The sequence below is a fragment of the Chelonoidis abingdonii genome, chromosome 2 (assembly GCF_003597395.2).
Source record: "Chelonoidis abingdonii isolate Lonesome George chromosome 2, CheloAbing_2.0, whole genome shotgun sequence".
Classification (NCBI taxonomy): domain Eukaryota; kingdom Metazoa; phylum Chordata; order Testudines; family Testudinidae; genus Chelonoidis; species Chelonoidis abingdonii.
The window spans coordinates 263975745-264002378 of NC_133770.1; the positions used below are offsets into that span (position 1 = coordinate 263975745).

Here is a 26634-nt window from a genome sequence, read left to right on the forward strand (position 1 = left end):
CCTGTGAGCTGACTGCAGGGCTCAGGATAGAGAAGTTTTTATTTCTGTTAGTATTATTGTTTCAGTTTGCTTTCAAGCTCCATAAAACGACAGTGCTTTTGTTTACATGCTGCAGGCCATCTCTATAACCAGAGGAGACAGGCATTTTATTTTTAAGTATGAAAGCATGGAATCTAGAGAAAATGTGTTCAGTTCAATCTGAAGGAAGACCCTAAAACCTAGTCTCCTGATCTCTGCTGCCATGAATTTTCACCTCCCCAGGCTATATAATTATTGACAGGCAATTCAGTTACACTCATCACCTTAGTGTCTGACTGCCCTCTAAAATGAGAGATGTATCACTTATGGAACTCTCCTTTCTTACCCCTTTAAGGTTGATCCTATCAAGGACTGAGTGCTTAGAGGCTGATTCCTTCTGGTTTGGGTGTCTAACCTTTCTCCAGACAATCCTGTTACGATTTTAAACAGGTGATTCTTGTGATAAGCCTGTAGCACTCACACTGTGAAGTCAGTTATGATTGTCAAATGCAGGAGTGCCAAGGGACTGAAGAGTGAATATTTGTAGTTTTTGATTGTGAGCTAAGATCACTAAAGAGGAGACCGTATGTGGTATTGGTGCTGCTCACAATGGGCAGTTGCCCATATCATAAAACCATCATGTGTTTAGTTAAAGGAGAGCTTTGTTCAGGAAAGAAGAATCCGAAGGGAATAATTACCTCTTAACTGGAGAGAAGTAGCTCTTCCAGGGCAGGAACAAGGTTTCAATCACCTCTTAAGCACAAAGAAAGAGGTTATTGCAAACCTGAGTTGAGGGTCACTAACAATACAAAGTTGACAAGGAACGCAGGCCTTGCAGTTTCTTACACCTGTCTCTTCTATTGTAAATAAATGCATTAGTTTCCCTCACTGTAGCTGTAGATTATAGATATGGAATTGAGAGGGGGAAGCCCTAAAATAGTGCAAAAGGCCAGATGATGGTGGAAAGACACTGCAAAAAGCAAAGGAGTATCTTAAAGTCAAGATATTTTAACCAGAAGGAAAAAATTAATCAGAGATCATTATTGTGGTTATTTGTGTAATGAAGTTATGAAATGCTCTCTGCTGCAGCTCATAAAATTTTGATCCATGTACTAGCTGATTATTTTGTTTTTTGTTAAACAAAGTAACATGCAATCAGTGCTGTGTTCTGGAGAGATGATAAACTCTACCCCCAAAAATCCCTTCATTAATCAACAAGAAAATTCACTTTACAAAGCCCAGTCAACCATCAGTAGCGTTCAATGTGAAGTTTGTGCTTATCAGTAAATTTACAGTAGGATTCACTGTAACTGGAAAATTGTGGGTCAGGGCATATCCCAGGGGAGTAAAGGTAAGGGAAGCAGTTATTTGGATTGTGAATTCACTTTGACCTTTATTGTTTCCTATTTCTCAATTCAAATATAGGACTAGATTGCACAGTGTTTGTGTTAACAGAAGTCCCACTAACTTCAATTAAAGTTTTGCCTGCTTAAGAACTGTAGGATTAGGCCAACACTAATTAGAGGAGAACCAACAAATCTAAAATGAGCAGTTTTTACATAAATGTAAATGATTGTAAGGAATTTTTTAAAAAACTTCACAAGAAAGGCTAGTCCAAGTAAATAGGCTGGCAAATGAAGAGAGCACATTCAATTCTATTTTACCCAATTTGATTCTTCCTCGGAGAGCTGATAAATTTTTTGAAGAGGAAATGTATAAAAAAGATTTCATCAGGTACATAATTTGAACAATCAAACTGACTCAGTGCTTCCAATGAACAATGGGATTATCCGCCTTTCAATCCAGATAAAACACTTCCCTCCCAGTGCTGGGTTACTTCTGATTTTTGTGCAGTAATAATACTTTGCATTTATATAGCTGTCTATCTGTTGGATCACAAAGCACATTATAAAGGTGGTCATTGTTATTTCCATTTCCAGTAAATGAGGCCTTGTCTGCAATGGAGATTTCAGCTATTGGTAGTCAGCCATCAGTGTAGTTGTATCAATGCAAATCCGTGACATATGTTGGCAATCCCACTATAATGCCACAATTCACACAGGTTCAGTGAATCCCAGTTTCAAGCAAGGGCAAACTACACTTGTGCAAATCATAGCTTGTAGTGGTTTTGCCTGTTTATGCCAAGGGTTTACAGCTATACTGGAGGCGGAAGGCCTCTGAATATACAGTGCCTGAGACTCAGAGAGGTTAAATGATTTGCCCATAGTAGGTCAGTGGCAGAGGTGGGAACAGAATCCAGGTCTCCTGACTTCCACCCCATTGGACCACAGCTGCCCCAGTTATTGAAAGGCAATCTGAAACCACTGTCAAATTACCTTCCAAATAAGCAAGAAGGGAGAAAAATAGTTCTGCTATAAAACAGGCATGTTTCTTAAATGGAACGATACTATCTATTGTTTTACAACAATTTGAAATTTTTTTTAACAGATACACCAATATACATAGTACAGTGTGAGGAAAACAATGCACACAAATCATTGGGCTGCAGATGCACACCAGTTTGGTCTTCTGGATGCATAGATACATATAGTTAAGATCTGAGGATCTCTATCTCATATTGATGCATGTTTTAACAGCAAGTTTAGTACTGAAGTCTTTGCTTGATACTGTTAGATCAATTTTACTCCATTTTGTCTTATTTTTTGCTCATCCTCTCTTGAAAAGATTACGCAATAGAAAATTTTAAGGTGGTTTGTGGCTTTGAAAAGAAAAGTCTTTGGTGAATTACCATTGCGTGCCTTATGTTTTTACAGTAACAAACGGCTTGTGGCCTTAGTACCAAATGAGACACCATTCAATACCAGACGAGCCTACACAAGTGAAGATGAAGCCTGGAAGTCGTACCTGGAAAATCCCCTAACAGCAGCTACCAAGGCTATGATGAGCATAAATGGAGATGAGGACAGTGCTGCTGCTCTCGGCCTATTGTATGATTATTATAAAGTAGGTAACTTGATTGATATATCTTCCAACCCTGCTAAATTTAGTAGGGGTCTGTTTTTAAGGCATATCAAGAGAGAGAATTACGCTGCAGAACAATTTCCAAATAAGTTTCTTCCCACTGGACACTAGCATTAAACTCCCTCTCCAGTTCAAGAAGACAACTTAAAGGCCTTTTGATTTTGCTACCACGGGGGATTAAAGCTAAAATTACAAACTTTAAAAGAACCCAGGACCCACTGTTTTGTTCAGCACAGTATTCTTGCTTTCTTCATTTCTAAAAGCCTCTGATGAATATAATTAAGTTTTCTTTTGGTTTATAAACCTGGAGTATTCTTTAAAAAGCAGAGACCTTGCTCATCTGGAGGTGTTTCTATGGTATCATGACTCATTTTGCTTAAATTGAAACTTTTTATTTGTGCCCACTCTTTAACTAGGTTTTCTCTCTTAATGGCAGTTCCATTTGTTGTTGTTGTTATTTATTTGTATTAAAGTAATGCCTAGAGGCCCCTCTGGGATCAGACCCCATTGTGCTGGGCGCTGTTCAGACACAGAATAAGAATCAGTCCCTGCCCCAAGGAGCTTACAATCTAAACAAACAATGAGAGAGACAAAGGGTAGAAGAAAGGAAGTAGTATTACCCTGTTTACAGATAGGGAACTGAGGCACAGAAAGATTAAGGGATTTAATTAAACTCATATAGGAAGCCTGTGACAAAGTCATGATTTGAAAACTGAGTCACAACCCAGTAGCTTAATCGTGAAATCATCTTTGTTCTCATATCTCTGATCATGTCTAAGTATGGCTGCTGCTAAGACTCTGGCCCTGATTACTGGCTATGACTGAAGTCAAAGCAAAACCATGGAATGCTTCTTACCAACTTTGCCATGCAATACCTGTGTGAGAAATACCATTTTAACCCCTGCAGCGATCGTCCCCACTCTAAAGCATGAGACTCAATGCAGATTCCCTTTTGTGTAATCTGAAGTTCTTGTTGTTCCACTTAAATTGTCTTGGTCCCAATGTCTCTAATGTGTTGGATGACATTTTTTAACATTACTTTTACAATGAATGTGCATTTTCACATTCAAGCTGTGCTTCAATTTGGTTTCTTTTTCATGTTTGGTTTTTAACTAATCAAACAATATTCACCTCAACAATTTACAATCTCTTGCAAGTATAACAAGAATTATCAGAATTGATCAGAGGGGTAGCTGTGTTAGTCTGTATCCACAAAAACAACGAGGAGTCCAGTGGCACCTTAAAGACTAACAGATTTATTTGGGCATAAGCTTTTGTGCGTAAAAAACCACTTCTTCAAATGCATGGAGTGAAAATTACAGATACAGTCATATATATAATGGCACATGAAGAGAAGGGAGTTATCTTACAAGTGGAGATCCAGTGGTGACAAGGCCAATTCAGTCAGGGTGGATGTGGTCCACTCCTAATAATTGCTGAGGAGGTGTTAATACAAAGAGAGGGAAAATTGCTTTTGTAGTGAGCCAGCCACTCCCAGTCCCTATTCAAGCCCAAATTAATGGTGTTAAATTTGCAAATGAATTGTAGCTCTGAAGTTTCTCTTTGAAGTCTGTTTTTGAAGTTTTTATGTTGAATGTCCAGGGAGATTGACGTGTTCTCCTACTGGCTTTTGTATGTTATCATTCCTGATGTCTGATTTGTGTCCATTTATTCTTTTATGTAGAGACTGTCTTGTTTGGCCTATGTACATGGCAGAGGGGCATTGCTGGCACATGATGGCTTATATCACATTAGTAGATGTGCAGGTGAATGAGCCCTTGATGGTGTGGCTGATGTGGTTGGGTTCTCTGATGGTGTCGCTAGAGTAGATATGGGGACAGAGTAGGCAATGAGGTTTGCTACAGGGGTTGGTTCTTGGTTAGTGTATCTGTGGTGTGGTGTGTAGTTGCTGGTGTATATTTGCTTCACATTGGGAGGGCTGTCTATAAGCGAGGACTGGCCTGCCTCCCAAGGTCTGTGAGGGTGAGGGATCGTTTTCCAGGATAGGTTGTAGAGCACTGATGATGAGCTGGAGAGGTTTTAGCTGGAGGCTGTACATGATGGCCAGTGGTGTTCTGTTATTTTCCTTGTTGGGCCTGTCCTTTAGTAGGTGACTTCTGCAAGTAGGAAGAGAATCAGGCCTTGACTATATTAACCTGAAGTTGCAAATACAAAGTGTTACACTTGCCTGACCAATGCCTGATGCTTTTCTCAGGTTCCCAGAGATAAAAGGCTGTTGTCTGTTAACAAAGTGAGTGACAATCAAGAAGACCAAGATAAAAGGTATAGTATCATTTAAAATAATATATTAATACATTGCAGCTAAAAGAAACTTTGATGTGAATCAAAAGAATTGTTATGGCTTCCGACTTCCTTCTACAAGATAAAAGAACACAGTCTAGTGTGGGAAGCAACCATTACGCACCTCTACATATTAAAAAAATTAAATGGGATTTTAAAAAAACGTGATTTGCAAAGTAATAAAGAATCCCAGTGAAGTTGTCATGTTATTTGAAAAAGTAAACGAGAAAAAAAAATTGACCTTAGAAATACTCTTTTTCTTTTTTTTTTTTGGTAACAAAAGCTAAGTAGTTTGGCTTCAGTAAACTGATTTAGATAGTTATACTTAGCCTAATCTCATCTCTGTTAGGCAGCAAATAACTTGACATAACATCTTCTTCATTAAAACTACCTTCTGTCAAACATTTTCTTCCCCTCACACCTGTCAGATTATATCTTTTGCTGTGTCTGGAGTCAAAGTTGCTAAAGGATCCTCTGTGGTAGGTTAAGAAAAAAACAACTGATTTTATTGGAACTCACGAGCAGGAGAGTGAGGCTATGTCTTCATTGCAAAAAAAAAAAAAATTGGTTGTACATTGAGTTAGCTATCTCAGTGTAAAATCCTAGTGGAGAGAAGACACAGGTAACTTTTACCTTAGTTAGTCAAGGTCATAGCTATGCCCCAAAGTGGGGTTTGCCTCAGCTAGTTACATTGAGGTAAAAACTAACAATGCCTTGTCTCCACTATGATTTACATAAAACTAGCTATCTTGATGCACAAAAAGCTGCATTTTTTACAATGAAGACATAACCTGAAACTTCTCCAGTCTGCATCTGGAGAGAGAGTTCCACTTCCTTCTGGCTCCAGAGAAATTCCACAGCAGGATTGGCAAAACATCCATCCAACGGAAAGCCAAGATGGCAGCCATTTTCTCATCAGAGCAACTCTCATTAGTTATTGAAAATGAGAACAAAACCCTTAGCAGCTGTTGAAAGCTGAAAGCTTTATGAATTAACCATTTCACGTGTGTGACAACTGCACATGACATGGGTTTTCAAGGGCACCTTCAGTTAGAGATAGGGCGATGCTGCTGAAAACTACAGTGCACCCACAACAATTACTGTTCTGCTCTGTTGTGGGATTCCTGGAAGTACTCCTTCAGGAATTATATCAGCAAACATGGTCACCACTCCGTGGCTGTCTGAAAGGGCAGATAGCAAAATATTAATCTCATTATTGACAATTCACTCTCTCTATACCACATGAAAATTGTTCTACTGTCAGTTAAATATATTATTTCATGTAAACCCCTTGATGTTTATTTTGGCCAATGGGCTTTTGTATTGATCTATTAAATATGTATCCAAATAGTAGTCTAAGGAGAATGAAAAATAGGTCACATAGGATTTGTCATAGTAGATCAGACCATTTGATCACTGGGTCCTGCATTCTAATTCCTGCAGTGGCCAATACCTGATGTTTCAGAGGAAGATAACCTCTCCTGGTCCTCAATACATGAAGAAAGTTTTGCACTGAGGTTGTATTTTCTTCCTGACTTCTGTGGCAATCAGCTTACTCCCTAAACGAGGTAATTTGATGCCAGTTTCTATTAGGACAATTCACAGGCCTTTGTTTGTTTCACAGAAATTGTCTTGGTACTAATGAAGCTCAGAGTAATTTGAGTGGAGGAGAGAACAGAGTTCAAGTCCTGAAGACAGTACCAGTTAATCTCTCATTAAACCAAGAACATCTGGAGTCTTCCAAAAGGGAATACAGCACAAATGTATCTGGGAGCCCAACGCCAATCTCGGTGACTGGAGTTACTGTGGTAAAGGCAGAAGAGTTCACACCAGTTTTTATGGCCCCGCAAGTGCATTATGTTAGGGGTGAAACTGAGGAGCACCGGGGAGTTATTTTCGAACAGACTCAGTATGAAGTGCCCAACATTGCCTCCCATACAAACTATCTCAAAGATGACCAGCGTAGTACTCCTGATAGTACTTACAGTGACACTTTCAAAGATGGGGGAACAGAAGTAAGTTTTTCATTTATGAACTAGTATCTTGGAACTCATTAAAAAGAATCATACAGTGTGACTCTCTGTTGTACAGCACCGAGCACAGTGGGGGCTTGGTCCTTGACTGGTATTCGTAGTTACTACTACAATAATAATAATAATAATAATTAATAATTAATAAATAACACAAGCAGGATATTTTAGCTCTCTCCACAACAGAGGAGCAGGTGAATGACCGTGACCATCTTTAGTAATTTCAGCTGGTCCTCACAGTGCTCTTCTTTGCCTTCTGACAGCATAAGGGAAAACCATCATCCTAGAGGGTAGTTTGGCTTCTTACCTATTGGAAACAATGAGAGGTGATGGGTATTTTAATACAGTGGGACTCAGGCATCATGTGGCCTGAGTCCCACTGAGAATAAAGGGTGTAGGGGTGGCTTATTTTGAAAGAGGGCAAGTTAACTTTATTAGCAGGCTGTAGCTTCAGTCCTATTCAGAACAATAGGAGATGGCAGCCATTTCGAAAGTGGATAATTGTTCATGAGCATCTCTTAAGGGGAAGAGTTTATGCATCAATCTCTGTTAAGGGATACATTTTTTAGTTGTGAAAAGTAATGGCAAAAAAATTACCATTAATCCTAAATAGTTCATTTCAAAAGCTACCCACTGCACCAGATCTGCTTATCAAGAAGGGCAAAAGGGAGAAATGGGTGGTATTAGGAGGGTGCAAGGGAATGTAGAGGTCAAAAGGTAGGGGAAAGATGGGCTATGTGAGAGGGTGTTTGTACAGAGGAATGTTGAGGACAGGAGGGAGGGAAGAACTGGTATGTGCTCTGGCTGCTATGCACTGCTCTGGCAATGCAAAGCAACTGCAAATTCAGTGTAACTGGTCAGTATTCTCTGGTTGCTTTGTGCTGCTCTAGAGTGCCTGACCCTAGAAGTTAAAATTTTAAAAATAATTTAAGGGTGATACTACATATCTTCAAATCACATAGTAACATCCTCTTTTGGTTTCCTGATTCCTGTTAATGTGTGAAATTATCAATAATTAAAAAGAAAAACAAGGAAGCTCCCAGACAAAAACTACATTAAGATGGAGTTAAGGTTGAGAGTATGTATGACTCATTAAGGAAAAAAAGATTACAGGAATGTAATTATCTCCAAAACAAGTATTCAAACCCAGGAAATTCAGAATTAAAATTAAACTTAAAAGAAATACAAATATGTTAAGGTATGGAAATGCATATTTAGGTCACCTATACAACCTGAATTTTCTCTGTGGTGACATAATGAGGAAATCTATTGTGCCTTTAAAAATCAGTTTAGACTAAACTGGGAGCTTCAACCCTTATGCTAGGAGACTGGTAAATACCCTATTGTAGGAGCTGGGGAGTAGTGTACAGATAGGCTTTCCCCAGGGTAGTTCATGACACTGATCCTATCATGCCAGTACATGCAGTTGGAGATGCATCTGAACTTTCACAGAACAGTGAATCCATCCTATAAAGTGCTGTCAAATGGACAAAATTAACAAACTGGAAAAAAAGAGCAAATACATATATTTGCTAATACCTCAGTGACATCAGTAATATTTTATCACGTTTTTTTTAAATATACTTTGTCATTTATATTACCAATTTAAAATTAGGTATTTCGCACTGTCTACTGTAACTTACAAACATGGCTCAAGCCTAGCAACGTTCCTGCACATAAGCAACTTCACACACGTAAATATTCTCAGTGCATTCAATAAGATTAGTTATATGAGTTATGACTCTTATTTTTGAAAATATGTGCAGGATGGGCCCAGTCCAGCTCTCTTATTCATGTGAACAATCTCTTTTAAATCAACGTGAATATTCATGTGAGTAAGAGCTATGTGTGTGAATGAGTTGCAGGGCTTTAGACCTATTGTCTCAGGTGTGAAGTGTAAGTTTATAAAAAGTAATTTTTCCACCAACAATACTGCCTCCCCACATTTCGTTGCCCTATGCACATACATTTGTTATAAAAGTGCAAGATGCCTTTTAGAAAAGTCATCTTGATGTATATTCTTTTAATCAACCAAGGCAGAATACAAGAGAATTATGTGAATTACAGTACTATGATCATGATTTTTTTCATAATATTATAAAAGTGGTAATATCTTCTATGTGATTGTTGCTTGATTTTAATATGGATTTAAATAACTGATCAGATTTTAAATTGTGTCTCAGATGAATTTAATAAAATAGCTTAATTACATACTAAGTAATATAAACTAGTTGTATTGATCTAACAAAAACAAGGATCAATATTTTAAAGTTGTTTATCCTCTGGAGACATTCTTGGCATCACTGCACCAAGCCATACATGAAAATATCACATAAAATGATATAAAAATAAGACCAGTCAACTGCAAATTTACAACGGTCAAAAAAGCAAACAGGTTGTTAGGAATCATTAAAAAGGGGACAGAGAATAAGACTGAGAATATATTATTGCCCATATATAAATCCATGGTACACCCACATCTCGAATACTGTATACAGATGTGGTCTCCTCATCTCAAAAAAGATATTCTAGCACCAGAAAAGGTTCAGAAAAGGGCAACTAAAATGATTAGGGGGTTGGAGAGGGTCCCATACGAGGAAAGATTAAAGAGGCTAGGCCTCTTCAGCTTGGAAAAGAGGAAACTAAGGGGGGATATGATAGAGGTATATAAAATCATGAGTGATCTGGGAGAAAGTCGGTAGGAAAAGTCTATTTACTTATTCCATAATACAAAACTAGGGGTCCACCAAATGAAATTAATAAGCAGCAGGTTTAGAAAAATAAAGGAGATTCTTCTTCACACAGCGCACAGTCAACTTCGTGGAACTCCTTAGTGAGGGTTGTGAAGGTGGGACTATAAAGCTGTTTAAAAGGGAACTGGAATAAAATTCATGGTGGCTAAGTCATAAAATGCGTATTAGCAGAACCGGGGTAAAGAATGATGTCCCAGCCTCTAGTCATCAAAGGATGGAGATGGCATGCAGAGGAGAGAGATCACTTGAATCCTTACCTGTTAGCTTCACTCCCTCTGAGGCACCTGGCATTGGCCACTGTCGGTAGACAGATACTGGGCTAGATGGACCTTTGGTCTGACCCGGTACGGCCGTTCTTATGTTCTTATGTTAACCACTGCTATGCCATGGTAAAAAAACTCTGTAATAAACTGGTATCTCTTAAACAGGCTTCAAGTCTTTTTATTACAGAGCATTTTTATCATGGCACATCAATGTGTAATTAACCTTGAGTGGTGACAAAATAGCAATAGTAATCATTAATAATCCATGAGATATTACCTAATGATCCATCAGAGAGACTTTAGAAACAAAAGGCCACAAAAGGTAAACTAAAAAGAAGAAAAAGCAAGGCTCTCACACACTATAATTTTCCTCTGCTTTATAATGTAGTGTATAGTTCTTTATTCAATCTATGCAGTGGACATCGTTTTCATAATTCAGCCTCTTGATGCAATATATTTCACATTTTTCATCTATACTTTTTTATAGCTCTGCTTTCATTTTGTCAAATGAATCTATCTTTCTAACATGATCCTGTATTACATGCAGAATACTTCCTTAGCCTGTGTCCCCACTCCCATCCAAATGAGATGATACAATAATACAAATTTTTTATGAGCCTCAGTGCGTGGGTTGTGGAGAACAATTAGAAATAGATTCACATAAACCCTCTTTAAAAACACAGACACCGTAAAAGCTTTCATTTAATTTGCAGCTTGGGACATGCTTGCAATTGTGAGTGATACATGTTATTACAGGTTTCTTTTAAACGTGTGATAATGTCAGGGCAAGCAGAACACAAATGCCTGCCACTTTACTGATATGGTTATAATGAGCTAGTTAGACTGACAAAATCCAAACACTCGGTGCAAATAATTTCTTTATGTCAACTCTAGAAGTGAAACCACATAGGGACTACTCAGGCTAATAGGCATTTTGAGTCTTAACTACCTGATAGTTTATTATAAGGGTTACCTAACTAGAAAAGTTTTAATATGATCTTGTCAGTAATTTTAATTTTCTTTGTATCCAATAATTCATTGTCTGTTTTTTTTTGTTTGTTTGTTTTCGTATAACTTTCAGAAGTACCGCAGTGCATCAGTAGGGGCTGAGGAATACATTTATGAACAAACAGCAAGGTAAGTTACTGAAAGACAATGGGGAATAGATGGAGCTGATTGGCCTCATATTAAAATATAGTATGGAGAACCCCACTTTGCCACCAGCCTGGGAGCGCAACTGCTGCTGCTTTCCTCCATTGCTCTGCACGTTGGCTTTAAAATCTGACTAGTGTGTGTGTCTTCACTGATGGCACGTCGACACTTACCGTGAATCAACGTTGTGGCGATCAATCCACCGGGGGTCGATTTAGCAGGTCTAGTGAAGACCTGGAAAATTAACTGCTGATCGCTCTCCTGTTGACTCCGGTGCTCCATCAGAACAAGAAGCATAAGGTAAGTCAACAGGAGAGTTTTTCCCATCGACCCAGTGCAGTGTAGACACTTAAACATGTACTTAACTTTAAGCACATGAGTAGTTCAATTTATATCAGTGAGACTATTCATATGCTTAAAGTTAGACATATGCTTAAGATTTTTCCTGGATTGGGGCCCTCATGCATGGGACTTTTTTTTCATAGTATAGCTTTTTTAAGGCCCAATCTCTTTCAATAGGTTCAGAACTGAGACCTTAGACAGGAGTATATCTGCAGCATCAGTGCAGCAGAGTTTCCATTTCCTGTGTTGGTTATTTTTGAAACATAATCCAGGAGTGTTTGTATTGTCAGCATTTCTGTGAAAGTGAAAAACTTTAGCATAAGAGCCAAGGGCAACTTCAGATGATAATTTACCATTCAGAAAGGAAATGCCTCCCCTCTGTGAATTATATAGCATTCTGCTAAGTGTTCCGTACCCTGTATGTACAGAAATGAATGCTTCAGATAAATAACATCAACGTAACTTAAGCCTTGGTCTAAGACCCACAGAAGTAGATTGAAAGATTCCCATTGATTTCAAAGGGCTTTTAGATCAGACAGTTGATGAGATTCAAAACAGGCTTAGAAAGTTTTCTGAATAATAACTGCAGTTACATTTGCTAGGGTAAAAATGACAAGTGGTAGCAATGCTCATGCTTTAGGGCATAAACTGATTGCCAATTGGAATCTGGAAGAAATTTCCACTACGGTATAGTACAGGTATTACACAATTGGCCAGGTGCAGTATATCTTGTATTTGGTTTTTTTTAACACCTGAAACATCCAGAGTAGGAAACTGTCATACACAGGAGAACAAACTAAGGCCCATAGACTGTTAGTCAGTTGTACTGTGGCACTTTCTGGGTCTGATTTTGATTCACATTAAACTCCATTTCAGATTCCTTTATACACTGACTGATGTCAAGGAGCCTTAATGTCAGTGAAAATCTGGCCTTCTGTGTTTAAAATACCCTTCTAGCATAAACAAAATATATACAATACATTCAGTAGTCTTTTCAAAACAATGCAAAATTTAGCACAAAAAACCCAAACTTTTTTCTTTTTAACATTAAAACAGAATAGATTTTAGAGTAGAGTGATGTAATTAGGAACACCTTTAAAATTTAGCCTTCATTTCAAATTATAAAAATTACTGCTAAACTATATCGAAACTAAAAGTTTCTGAACACTCTTGAAGCAGATGGAGGAAAGATGCAATGGAAGGGTTTTGGTTTTTTTCATCTTTTTGGGTGAGATTTGAAAACAAGTGCTTGTTATTACTAAATTTTAGTTGTTATTTTTTATTTAGTGACTAAAAATAAGAAAAACAGTGTTTTGGTCTTTTCCTTATTTCCTTTTCATATTGCCATAGGCAATGGCATGACATCAGAGTACATTTGGTTTAGACTAGAAATTCAAGGACACCTTAACCTTTTGATTTAGCATGTTCTTGCTTTTGGCCCTGATTCAGCAGTGCTTAAATGCTTTGTTAATTCAGACATTTGAGAACCTATTATTTTCCTTAACTTGTGGCAATATCCTATAAGTGACTCATTCCATTATGGTGTCTGTAAAAGTATTTTGAAGGGAAACATTTATTCAGCAAGTTTCACTATAGTCTGATGGGGATGAATATACTAAATTATTGCAATACAGCATGGTAGGGTGCCCATAGACAATGTTCTGTGAAAAGTGTGTTTAGGGAAAGAGTCTATAGGACAGAGATTCTCAAACTTCTTCACAAATGTGCAGCACAGATGAAGGTGCAGTTTCTCTTATGGAACATCTCCTCTTCCAAAATCCTAATTCCTGTACGATAACATCACTAATATCTTGTCTGTTGTTTTTTCTAATTGTATTATTCATCAATTGCACTACCAGTGAAATCTAGGTATTCTGCACTGTTGGATTCATTTCTAAAGATACCTGTAAAAATTAGATTCTAATTTTTAAAAAAAAAAAATTAACCCCACTCTGCCGTTCCCCTTTTCCATCTCCTTGTACAGTAGTCAGGAGTCCTGTTCCTCTCGCACACTGTCTCAGCAGCTTCTGTGTTCCTCTCACTGAACTCTTCTTGCCATGCCAGCTGCAGGTTCAGATGTTCATGGTGGCAGCTTAGCTCCCCTTACTAGCAGTGAACCAAGATCTATTCCCACCTGCCAGTCAGCACCCTCATCATTGGGGTGTATGTAGAGTCCCATAGTTATGTACAGAGAAACTAAAGAGACAGTCCCTGCCCAAAGAGGCTTACAATCTAGCTAGTCTATTCTTAATGAATTCCAGATTTGATGGATTTAAAGGAAGATAATTTTAATTATTGTCTCTATTTTTACATATTTTGACCTTTTCCCATCATTATTGCTATTCAGTTTCTTATTAATTTTATTCCAATACCGTCTGTATGCATATGAAATATATAAATAAATAAGGAAAAAAAGAAAAGGAAAAGTCATGGAGATTGTTTGATCTCTGTCTCTCTCTCTCTCTCTCTCTCTTACAGCAGCACTTTTCAGTATACTTTAGAAGCTACCAAATCTCTGCGTCAAAAGCAAGGGGAAGGACCGATGACCTATTTGAACAAAGGACAGTTTTATGCCATTACTCTGAGCGAGACGGGTGACAACAAGTGTTTCCGACATCCCATCAGCAAAGTCAGGGTACGGCAGCCTATGCTAGACAGAACAGAGTTCTGCTGACACGTTCAGGGGGTTGCTCATGGCTTGTTTTATTTTTCTTATGGGAACGGCAGAAACACTTAACTACAACACCAATAGAAATATGGGGAAAAGTTATCAGCTATGGATACCAGCTGTATGTTTTTTAGTCCTTTTTCAGTCCCACCTCATGAGCTGCCCAGTTGCGTATGTATCTGTCTAAGGCCGTGATTCAGCAAGCCACTTAAGCATGTGTTTAACTTTAAGCATGAGTACTCCCATTAACTTCAGTGGAACCATTCATGGGCCTGATTCAGAAAAGCACTTATTCCTCTGCTTAACTTTAAGCACATGCTTAAGTTGCACTGACATCCAATGTTAAGCACCTGCTTGAGTCCTCGTGGCCCAAACCTGGGAGGTGCTGAGTGAGCTCTCCCAGCTCCCATTCAAGTCATGGGAATTTGAGAGCATTAGGAGCTTGCAGGATTGGGCCATTAATTTACTAATAATCTGTTTTACCAGTCAAAACAAGAGTGGGGTATGTGAGCTGTTTTATATTCAAGAAGAACACAACCTTTATGGAGAGTCCCACCTTGGAAATCAGACTTACGGCTTCATCTCAGTTCTCAGCTTCTGAAGCAGAGTTGTGACAATCAAACTGTGGTGAGCACACTGGGCTTATCTGATAATGTTTCAGATTAACCAGTGATCACCTGTTAGGCTTGAAATGAAAAATGAGCCTCAAAATGAACCTGCTGCCTTGAGAATGGCACTGCCCCTGAAACTCAAAGTGCAGTGAGTATGTGAAGCAGATGAAACACTACTAGTTTGAGAAAGCTGTAGCCATTGTAGTCCAATTTCATTCTCAACATGTTTTTCTTGCTGTGTGTCAGAGACACAGTGGAGGATTAAAGCAAGATGAAATAAATCTGTTTATTGAGGCTCTTAGATGATTAGATCTCTTAAAGGGGTTACCAGATTTATGACATAACCCCTTCTGAGACAGTTTGGGGACAACTCTCAAACCCTGCTAGAAGAGCGAAAATGTGAATGTAATTCCAGAACAAATGCCTGATGCAAAGTCAATTGCAGTTAGTGAGAGGCTATTCAGCGATGTCATTGCACTGGATCAGGTCCAAGGGAACACCATCAGTTGTGCTCTTTATCTCACACATAGTTTTGAGAGGCTTTACATACAGAAGCAGCAATTTTTTAAACAGTTTGGTGATTCAAGGTGAGAACTTATTTATGGGAAATTTGTGTGGAGATTGGGAAAAGCTTCTTCATCTGAGAACAAAAAGAGCACACTGAAGGGGCTATTTTTTGTTTTCCATAATTTCAGCCTACCTTGGCATGCAGCCTTTGTGACTGCAAAGAGAAATTTTTTTAAATGTGCTCAAATAGGCAATTTTTTCCTGAGCTTTTATGACTCGTGTTAAGATGTAAAGTGAAGTTACAATTTGGTTTGGTTTGGTTTTTGGTATCACATAATTAGAGCAAAATGAATCCAGGACTTGAAATGAAAACTCAAATGAGGCTCAGTAAAAAAAACCCATATAGCATTGTGGTAAACATAAAAATATATGCAAGACTTCTGACCATAGGATGGGTGCTGGGGACTAAGGCAGTGATCCCCAAACTGGAGGGCATGCCCCACTCTGGTGTGTGTGTGTAGGAACGTTCGGGCGCAGAGAGGGAGCGCTACCCAGCCCCACTCCACTCCCAGCTCTTCTCCATCCCTGTCCCCAGCCCTGACCCCTGGCTGCAGCTCCTGCATTGACTCTAGGCAGACCCACCCCCAGCTGTGCCTCAGCCTCAGCCCCCTTGCCTCTGTCCATGCCCTCACCTCTCCTCCCGCTCCCGGGAGCCATGGCTCTGCTGTCAGCCCTGGCTCCTGGTAGGGGTCATGGATGGGGTAAGAGGGGGTGCTAGTCTGAAAAGTTTGGGGACCACTGGACTAAGAGATATATAAAGTGGTATATCCACAAATGCAGACAAAAACACTTTTTTAATGATTGCTGCTCATAACATATGAAAACACGTGTTTGAAAGTAGCTCAAACATTAAACATCACAGGCTGTAATTTGTCAGAATTGTTGACTGTTGCAGGCACTAAAATACTATGTTTTGTTAGAGTGTATTTTGAGCTGTGTTAAATCAATTTGTGGCTATATATTTTTTAAAATCAAACAAGAACATTCAGAATGATATTTCCTGCTGCACTTCTGATTTTCCTGCAGTGCTGTCCCCAATCCTGCTGCACCTGCCACCTCCCCCCCCTTAGCAGCATTATAGGAACTTTTTGTGTATGTTTCTTTTACCCAGAAGAGCTCCTATCATACAGAGCATATCATTTCTACTTTTATATAATCTTCTAAAGGCCCAATGAGTCCACATGACTTATTCCAGGTATCTCAGTCAGAATTAGAATCTGGGATGTTTTTGCTTTTGAGATCATCACTTTTAGCACTATGAAACACAGCCCTCTTAAATATAAATATTCAGTCACATTTTATTCAAACTCCAGAATAAGCATCATCATTGTCCCTCCTTTATGTTTAAATTACCTTTCTATTGCACTCAAATATTAAATGCATCACACATGTAGGGCAAGAATACAAAACACTGAATGGTATTCCCTTCAAGGACAGATTTTCTAGTAGTATTGGAGGCAGATGGGAGTTTCTAGTACTTGGGCATCTGAGAATTAATTAAACGTGAGGTACTGCCAGTAATGTAATCTCCACTTCCCTTTTCTGTAGAGTGTGGTCATGGTTGTATTCAGTGAAGATAAAAACCGAGAGGAACAGCTGAAGTATTGGAAATACTGGCATTCTCGGCAGCACACAGCTAAACAGAGGGTCCTTGACATTGGTAAGTGAGTAGTTCTATGAATTTATATTCTCCTCCATACTCCATATTGAAATGTGGAGAAGCACAGTTTGTTATTATGTGAGGGAATAGAACATTCAAAGAGGGAAAAATCAACTCTGTCAAAGGTAGATGCAATTTATACGTGAACAGCTTTGCAAATACTGTACAAAATTACCATAGGTGGTGGAACTTTTTAACACCTGGACTACCTAGTGATTACAGGTAAAAGCTTTGTGACACAACTGTTAGCAACTGCTGAGCCCCATTGAGGATTGGACTGAGGGAAAGAGAACCAGTGAAAGAGCTGTGCTGTCATGTGGGACTCAGAGAATATCATATCCACAACTTCTTCATTGATAGGAAACCTATGCCCCATGCACTCCAACTCCTCTACATGGGGAAAACTCTTCTAGACAGAAAGGACCATAGTTTGGGAACTTTGAAAGCCTAAACTCATGGAATGTCCCAAGCACTTTTTTAATTTGAATGTCTAAGCTCTCCCTCTGTTTCTAGATAGCTCTTTTAGGTCTTGTCTATGGGGAAAGTTATACTGGTATAAGAATAGGTTGAATTTAAGCCACTCTAGTTATATGGATGTAACCTCCTGTGTGGACAGTCTTATGCCAGTATAAGAATGTCTTTCCTGATTTAATTTATGTTTCCTTGTAAGCTGTTTAAACTAAGCCACCAAAAAAAAAAAAAAAAAAAAAGCCATGCTTATTCTGGAATAGGAATGCCCCCTTGAGGAGTTCCACCAGTATAACTACAGTGATTTAACTATACCAGTATAACTATACTGGTGTCACTGGTGAAACTTTCCCATGTAGACAAATGCCTAAGCTTAAATATATGCTTAAGTGCTTTGTTGAAAAAGGATGGGGTTACTCACATGCTTAAAGTTAAGCATGTGCTTAAGTCCTATTGAAGTCACTGGGACTTGAGCACATGCTTAGGTGCTTTGCTGAATCAGAGCATCTGTGTATGCCTTTTTCATTAATCTTTAATCTTTAATTAGAACACTAATGAAGACTCATAATTAGCCTGTAAAGATTGCCTTTTAAAAGCTTTCTTCTTTTTATTTCTTGACATTAATTTTTAAAATAAGTAGCTTTATCAATTATTTTTATAATATCTACACTGCAGTCAACAGCTGAATGTTCAATGTATTAAATAATAGTGATTGGTGGGCGGGGTGTTGTTTTAGTCAGAAGAAATTCCAGAAATTGTGAGTAATCATCTAATAGCGTCCAAACTCATGGAATCATAGATTTTAAGGTCAGAAGGGACCATTATGATCTTCTAGTCTGACCTCTTGCACAACGCAGGCCACAGAATCTCATCCACCCACTCCTGTAGCAAATCCCTGACCTATGTCTGAGCTGTTGAAGTCCTCAACTTGTGGTTTAAAGACTTCAAGGTGCAGAGAATATCCAGAAACGTGACCCGTCCCACTCTGCAGAGGAAGGCAAAACCCCACCAGGGCTCTGCCAATCCGTCTTGGAGGAAAATTCCTTCCGGACCCAATATGGTGATCAGCTAAACCCTGAGCATGTGGGCAAGACTCTCCAGTAAGACACCAGGAAAGAATTCTCTGTAGTAACTCAGATCCCACCCTATCTAGTGTCTCATCACCAGGCCATTGGGCGTATTTACACTAGTAGTCAAAGATCAATTAATTGCCAAAATTAGGCTGTTCTTCATACCATCCCCTTCCATAAATTTATCAGCTTAGTCTTGAAGCCAGATATGTCTTCTGCCTCCACTGCTCCCTTGGAAGGCTATTCCAGAACTTCATCCTCTGATGGTTAGAAACCTTGTCTAATTTCAAAGTCTAAACTTCCTGATGCCAGTTTATATCCATTTGTTCTTGAGTCCACATTGGTACTGGTCTTAAATAATTCCTCTCCTCCTGGTATTTATCCTCTGATATATTTTAGAGAGCAATCATATCTCCCCTCAGCCTTCTTTTGGTTAGGCTAAACAAGTCAAGCTCTTTGAGTCTCCTTCCATAAGACAGGTTTTCCATTCCTCAGATCATCCTAGTAGCCCTTCTCTGTACCCGTTCCAGTTTGAATTCATCCTTCTTAAACATGGAAGACCAGAACTGCACACAATATTCCTGATGAGGTCTCACCAGTGCCTTGTATAACGGTACTAACACCTCCTTATCTCTACTGGAAATATCTCGCCTAATGCATCCCAAGACCACATTAGCTTTTTTCAGGGCCATATCACATTGGTGGCTCATAGTTATCCTGCGATCAACCAATATTCCGAGTTCCTTCTCCTCTTCTGTTACTTCCAACTGATGCATCCTCAGTTTATAATAAAAATTCTTGTTATTAATCCCTAAATGCATGACCTTGCACTTTTCACTTTTAAATTTCATCCTATTACTATTATTTCAGTTTACAAGGTCATCCAGATCTTCTTGTAGGATATCCCGGTCCCTCTCTGTATTGGCAATACCTCCCAGCTTTGTGTCATGTTTGGTCCTGGGAAAATAAGGCTTCTAATAATAGTGCAGCTGAATGCTGTCTCTGAGAAATTCACTATTTGGTTTCAAGGAAATTAATCAATATTTCAGTTTATTTGCTGGCCTTGTTTTCTTGAGTGGTATTCTTACAAGGTTCGACTTACTCCCAAATTGTGCCTCCTCTCTGTATTGCTCAGATGTTTTCATTCAGCAGCAGGTTAGGGCAAGCAACCATAGTATGACTAATGTGAAAAAATTCCATGTTTCTAATAAGCCTCCTCTGATATTGTTCAAGGCAGGTTCTTCATTTTTTAAAAAAAGAAGATTCACTGACCAAGGGATGATCTTTCACCCAACACTGTTATAGGCTCTTTCCAAAGCCTGCTTCTTTAAAGATAGTGAACTGGTGGACTGCTGCATCCACACAGGGCCCCATCAAAATCAAATAATGAGTCTCTGTGCAGTCACAGCAGTCCATTTGCACTCTCTCTGTTGTAGAATTAGGGCCCAAGATGCTACAACGTCATGTCCATTCAGCACTTCATATATGATGCCCTAGAAAATGTGAAAAAGGGAAGTGTACAGAAACTCCATTCCTAAATCTAAATTGATCTGCTATGAAGATGTCCATTACTATAAAACATTCTTGCTATTAGAAAGCAGTGCTGCAAAATAATATACATGTGCAAATATCCATTCTTGGTGTCTGCTAAAGAGCTTAGAATCTGCATGAGTGACGGCCAATGAGCATGCAACACACCCCATCACCCTTTGTTGTCTGCTTTTAACTGTTTGTCTCACCAAAAACTGGGAGTAAAGCTGTTTGAACCCTGATGAGTTATCCTGATAAGCTCCTTTATTACTCATCCCACCACAGGCATTTACAAGATTCTCTGAGAGTCTGCAACTGCCCTCCCCATGTGCTTGGGAAGATCTCATCAATGGCAGAGCTTCCACCTTCCCCCCCATGTGCAGTTTACATACCTCGTAATCTGCAGCAGATTCCGGCCTAAGGCATTTTCTAGACCAAAGCAGGCAGCGTTTACCTTGTTTTGACTGCCTGAGGGAACCAAACAACTGAGTGCACGGAGGGAGGGGGAGAAATGAGAAAAGCAGGACTTGGAGATGGTGGAGAAAATAGCACTGTTAAAAACAAAGGGGTAATCAAAGATCACCTGTCCTGCACTGGGAGCAGTCTCTAGGCTCTCAGCCCAGACAGAGAACATCAGGTTTGCCTGTCCATTTTCCAATTTTGCCAGGCCCAGCCTCTACAGGGGCCAGGTCTACACCATAGAATTAGGTTGACGTTAAGCAGTCCTGCAATGCTGACAGCTGGAGCCTCAAACCCGGGCTGTGGGCTCTGCATACGGTTCACAGCTGGAGTCTCCCTTCTGAGCTCCCAGCTGGGAGCCCAGCTGCCAGGCACTGAGAGCCCGGGCTCTCAGCTCCCCACCCTGCCCTTCATAAATCAGTGGAACGGCTCCTCGTGAGGGTGTGCGCCACCAGCAGAAGGAGGATAGTGTGGACATGAAAAAATGGAGTGATTATTGCAGTGTAATTGTGTAGTATAGACCAGTGGTTCTCAAACAAGGGCTGCCGCTTATTCAGGGCCTGCCGCATCTGCAAGTTCGTCCGATTGCGGCTCCAGGCCTATGTGGGCTGCTGGAAGTGGCGCAGGCCAAGGGACATGCTGGCCGCCCTTCTTGCAGCCCTCATTGGCCTAGAGTGGAAAACCACGGCCAGTGGGAGCCATGATTGGCCGAACACGCGGACACGGCAGGTAAATTAACCGGTCTGGCCCGCCAGAGGCTTTCCCTGAACAAGCAGCGGCCCTAGTTTGAGAACCACTGGTACAGACAAGGCCTTAGACTAGGACTGTTTAGAAACTCACCTATTTGCTGAGAGCTACTAAGGTGCTGTTACTGAGTTCCTTCCTGCCAACCTGGCCCCAGTGACTCAAGTTGAAAACTGTCCATCCGTTGAGGAAGATTAATTAAAAATTCCCTTTCAGCTCCCAGGCCAAATGAATTTGTTTATTTAGTTGTCATAGGAAATACATTAACAGAGCAAATGTAGAGAGAAGTTGTATCATATCACAACTATTGTTTAAAGCTGTATATTTTGGTGTTAGTATATACATGCTGCAGTACCACTGGTCATACCTTTGCACCTTTGATGACATGGGGTGAAACTCCTACTGACTTCAACGGACCAGGATTTCACAATGGTTTAATTGATACATTTTAGGCCCCTTGTCCAAATGAGTAAATCTACAGTGTGTGTTCAGTATACCAGAGTACAGCAAAAAGAATGCTGCGCATAAGCAGTGTGTTATATATGCTACAATTAATGTCTTTTACATTTGTATTAATTTGAAGAGAAATAGGCCGTCACTGACTTCCAGGCACTCCTATCTATAGTTTTTATTTAGACTGTAAACTTGCATGAAGCCTGGAATAACTAGGTTTAATGATACAATGGTCAATGTCAAACACGAGAACTATTTAACATGGATCTAAACTTTGCCAAAACATTTCTCAGGAATAAGCTCTAGCACTCTAGGCACTTCTGTATGGTATTTCAGCTAAGTGCAATTGAAATAAGCTCTTTGGTGGTTACCATTGCCAAATAAAATATTTACAAAACAGATTTTCCTTTAATCAAGAATTAAAATTTTGGACATTGGGCTTCCAAACTGCTGGTGTCACAAGTGATGCTGCCACTTGGGAACAAAAAGATTGTCAAGTATACGTGAGCTTTCAAATGCTGTGCTCCACAAAACAGCTACACTTTTCTTTTTCTTGGGCCAATAATAGCTCGGTGCTTAGTGTATGCTACACCTATTCCACATAGAGGGTCAAGCTGTGACAGAGGCAGAAGACATTATACAACATTGTATCTAATTTTCATGAAATTGTATTTGCATGCAGATCTGGGTGTTAACTAATGAACACACTTTGATCTTTGTAATGCTTATTATTTATAGTCAGTTCATTATTCCTCGTGCTTCTATTTCTGTTGCATCTAGAGTACAATATCAGGGCCTTCTTAAAGATAATTCAATACCTACCAGCTTCCTCTTGGAGTGGAAGAATTCTCGTTCTCAAGAGTTCTAACATAACAATAAACTGGTTAGTGTTTGTGATTATGTCTCCTGCTAGTGGCTGGTCCAAGAAGCTCCTTTCAGGTCTCTTCTCATACTAACTAGCTGGGTCATTTCTATATTCCAGCTTGTAAGCACTTCGAGACAGGGCATTGTCTAACTTTCTTTCCTGAGGCACCTCCAACACTTTTGTATATACTTCATATTACACTTTTGTAACGAATATTGTATACTCTTCATATTAAAAATACAGGATAGTTTATAAAGTATTAAGAAATGATTAATTTATGTTGTAGTAAATTGCCATAGATTGTTATAACCATCTATAACACCTTGTCCTGATGTACTTATAGCTAATGCTAAGTTTTTGTCATGGATATTTTTAGTAAAAGTCACTGACAGGTCACAGGGAATAATGAAAAATTCATGGAAGCCTGTGACCTGTCCTTGACTTTTACTAAAAATACCTGTGACAAAATGGGTAGCCTGAACAGCTGGGGGAAGAGAGGGTTGGGAACTCCAAGGTCCCCCCGCTGGAGCTGGGAGCTGCCGGGGTTCCTCCTGCCGCCCGCAGCAGCCGGGAGCTCCGGGGCTCTGTCTTGCTGCCCACAGTGCATGAGAGCAATGGGGATCCCCCCTGCCACTGAGTCTCCCCCCCCCCCCCCCGCCTCCTGGGGTGGCCATGAGCAGTGGGGATTCCTTGTCACCGGGTCCACCCAGCCGCCCGCAGTGGCGGGGAGTGGCGCAGGTCTCCCCTGCCATCCACAGGGGCAGGGAGCGGTGTGAGTCCCCCTGCCACCCGTGGCGGCTGGGAGCAGTGGGGGAGCTGCAGGTTTCCCCCCGCCAGCCGTGGTGGCCGGAAGCTGCGGGGCTACCCCACAGCTCCCTGCCTCTGCAGGTGGCAGGGGACCCTGCAGCTCCCAGCCACAACTGGCTGACGTCACGGAGGTCTTTGGAGGTCACGGTGATCTCCATGACTAAATCGCAGTCTTACTTATAGCCCTCTATGTCACATATTATTCATGCCTGTTACATGCTTATTACCTCTATTAATCATTCACTAATCCCTTATAAACTGTTCATTAATATATCCTTAATATCAAGCATGGCCTACAGAACAATAATGGTGCTCAGAACTAAAGGAGTAATTCGTTTAGCTCAGATAATAGGGGCTGGTGCTGAAAGTCCCAGCTGTGATACCTGCTAGTCATGGTGGTGTCCATGTGTCTGTGCCAATATTTCATCACATTACTTCTTTTTTGATACTCCTGTCATCAGCTTCTGTGCATTGTTTTGCTTCTTTGAATTAGAGATGAGCTGCAAACTGCAGATGTGGACCCAACTTTTACCCAAATTCAGGGGAGTCCTGATCTGGGGGTTTGGTTTGGGCTCATCTCTGCTGTGAAGTTTGCAGAAAAGCATCCTCTACTAATCATGTTAATGAACTAAGGTTCCAGGGCAGGTTGATGTCTCAGGTTCAGTGTTCAGATTGGCTTCAGTATTGAGAGCATGGAGTGAAGCTAGAGCACAGCTGTTGTGTGTTAGCAATAAATCAAATGCTGGAATGATGCAAATTTGTATTGACAACCCCTCGAACTTGCAAGAAGTTGGTTTTCCCACTCCTCAGTTATGCACCTCAAGGCTGGAGAGACCAAACAGAGGCAGAGGGAGTCTGAAGAAAACACTCCGGACATTTGTAGAACTGAAGACTCCCTTTCCCCTCTTGCTGCTGAAAAGATGAGCCTTCTGAAGGATAACTATAAGCACTGCCTCACCTTCAGCAGTGCATCATACTTGCTGATTTCCTGTGGGAGGGATCTTTATCTGATATTGGGACTAGCAGTGGGAGGGAGAATCAGCTGATATTCGGACAATGTCTATATTCAGGAGTCCAAATGTTTAGATGACAATTAAGACATATACCCAGCCCCAAAATGCAAATGGCTTCTGATAGACTCAGTATCCTTTCTTTGCCTTCCACTATGACTTAGGGCTCTCCCTGAAGAACACTTCTCTTTCTGATGTAAGGTTGTCTTCTTGGGGCAAGGGGGAAGCTGAGTAGCCTGCTCCAGCTCACTCCGGATACATAGGGGTGACTAAGTTCGTACACTTGGATTTAATGCTCCAGCTAGGGTGGAAGAATGGTCCAATGGTTAAGGTGTTAGGTGCAGACTTTTGAGCCCTTTGTTCAATTCCCTGTTCTACTACAGACTTGTGACCTTGGCCAGATCAGTTAACTCTCTATGCCTTACCTGTAAAATGGGGCTAAGAGCACTTTCCTAATGTGCAGAGTATTGGGAGGATAAGTATGCTAAAGATTGTGGGATATTTAGATTCTACAGGAATGGGAGCCCAGTATAACTACCTCAGAGTTCTATCTCCCCATCCCAAGCCCCTATCCATATACTTAACTCTAAGTATAAGCTTAAGTCCCAATTACTTTAATGGGACAAGCACATGCTTAAACTGAAGCAGTTGCTTAAGTGCTGTTCTATATAAGAAAGGATTTAAGGGCTTAAGCCCTTAATTAGCAGGGAGCAAAGGAGCTTTGCAAAATCAAGGCTAAATGTAGGTATGGATTTTTGTGGAAAAGGAGGTAGGCACTTCCACCTCACCTCTTTTCTTCCACTGGAGGACTGGGAAATATTTCTGACCTTTTAACACTTACATGCTCAGACATCCCACAGTGTATTGACTTTCTCTTCGAAAACAATGGAGCATAGAAGCGGATTACATTACAACATGCTGTAATCACTTGGCCAGTATTGATACCATAATATGACCAACAGTGGTACAGTTTTACCTATATTTTACCTAATATTGGTATCATTTGGATGCTTAAAACAAAAACAGTTACCCATAGCATATTATCCGTGCAAGCTTGTACCCAAGTTATGAATTTATAGGGTTTTAATAGACTGCTAATTTCAATATTGGTTCCGTATAGAATTTTCCAGACAAAATGGAAATAATTCTTTCAGAGCCATTTTCTTGCATATCAAAGAACCCCAATTTTCTCTTTCTGTTAAAGCAGTAGCAGCTTGAGAGGAGAAAGTATAATGATGGCAACTTTCCAATATCCATGGAAATGATTTCTAAATGACGGTTTATCATTAGTTAACATTTATACCGAGGTAGCACCTAAAGGCCTCAACCAGATTGTTGCTTAAAACAGCTACAGTCAGTCCTTTTCACAACCAAGAATGCTGATTTATCTGCTCTGGCTTCTTTAGTTATCTTTGAGCTGGAGGGAATGATGTGCAGCTCTGCTGTTAAATGGCATGTCACACATTTCCTGAGATTTGTGTATGGCAATTAAGGAAATGGGCGGGGAGAGTGTTGGGGGAAGAGAGATGCTGCTGGGATGGTGGGTACTTATTGTCTTTTACATGAAGAAAACATATGTCTTTACAAGACATCTTGTTCACCCCTTTCCAAGATACACCTACACAGCATGCTCATGTGCAGCAATCATTTGCACAAGGCATTTTTGGGTGAATCATAAATCGAAGGGGTGGGTGGGAAGATGGATGCATGTGCATATTAAACTACATATGTATGTCTCCTCATTCTTCTTGCTTACAGGAAAGCCAATGTGTTCATTTAGAAAGATGACCTGTGGTCACAGTGGGGATAAAAAAGCCCAGAGACCGTCTCTATACACATTCACTGTGTCCAATTGCTTGACCTCATTGAAAGTTTCATGCC

At 40.1% G+C, this 26634-nt stretch overlaps 1 protein-coding gene across 3 annotated transcripts in view; it reads left to right on the forward strand.

Moving 5' to 3' along the window:
* The window catches only part of GRHL2 (grainyhead like transcription factor 2), a 148261-nt gene that overhangs the window by 66482 nt on the left and 55145 nt on the right, over positions 1 to 26634 (forward strand). For all 3 annotated transcript variants that reach the window (XM_032778504.2, XM_032778505.2, XM_032778506.2), the window contains exons 2-7: positions 2793 to 2982; positions 5216 to 5283; positions 6926 to 7316; positions 11429 to 11484; positions 14320 to 14476; positions 17236 to 17347. In XM_032778504.2, coding sequence (XP_032634395.1) covers positions 2793 to 2982; positions 5216 to 5283; positions 6926 to 7316; positions 11429 to 11484; positions 14320 to 14476; positions 17236 to 17347 — 974 coding nt within the window. The remainder of the gene's footprint in view (positions 1 to 2792; positions 2983 to 5215; positions 5284 to 6925; positions 7317 to 11428; positions 11485 to 14319; positions 14477 to 17235; positions 17348 to 26634) is intronic.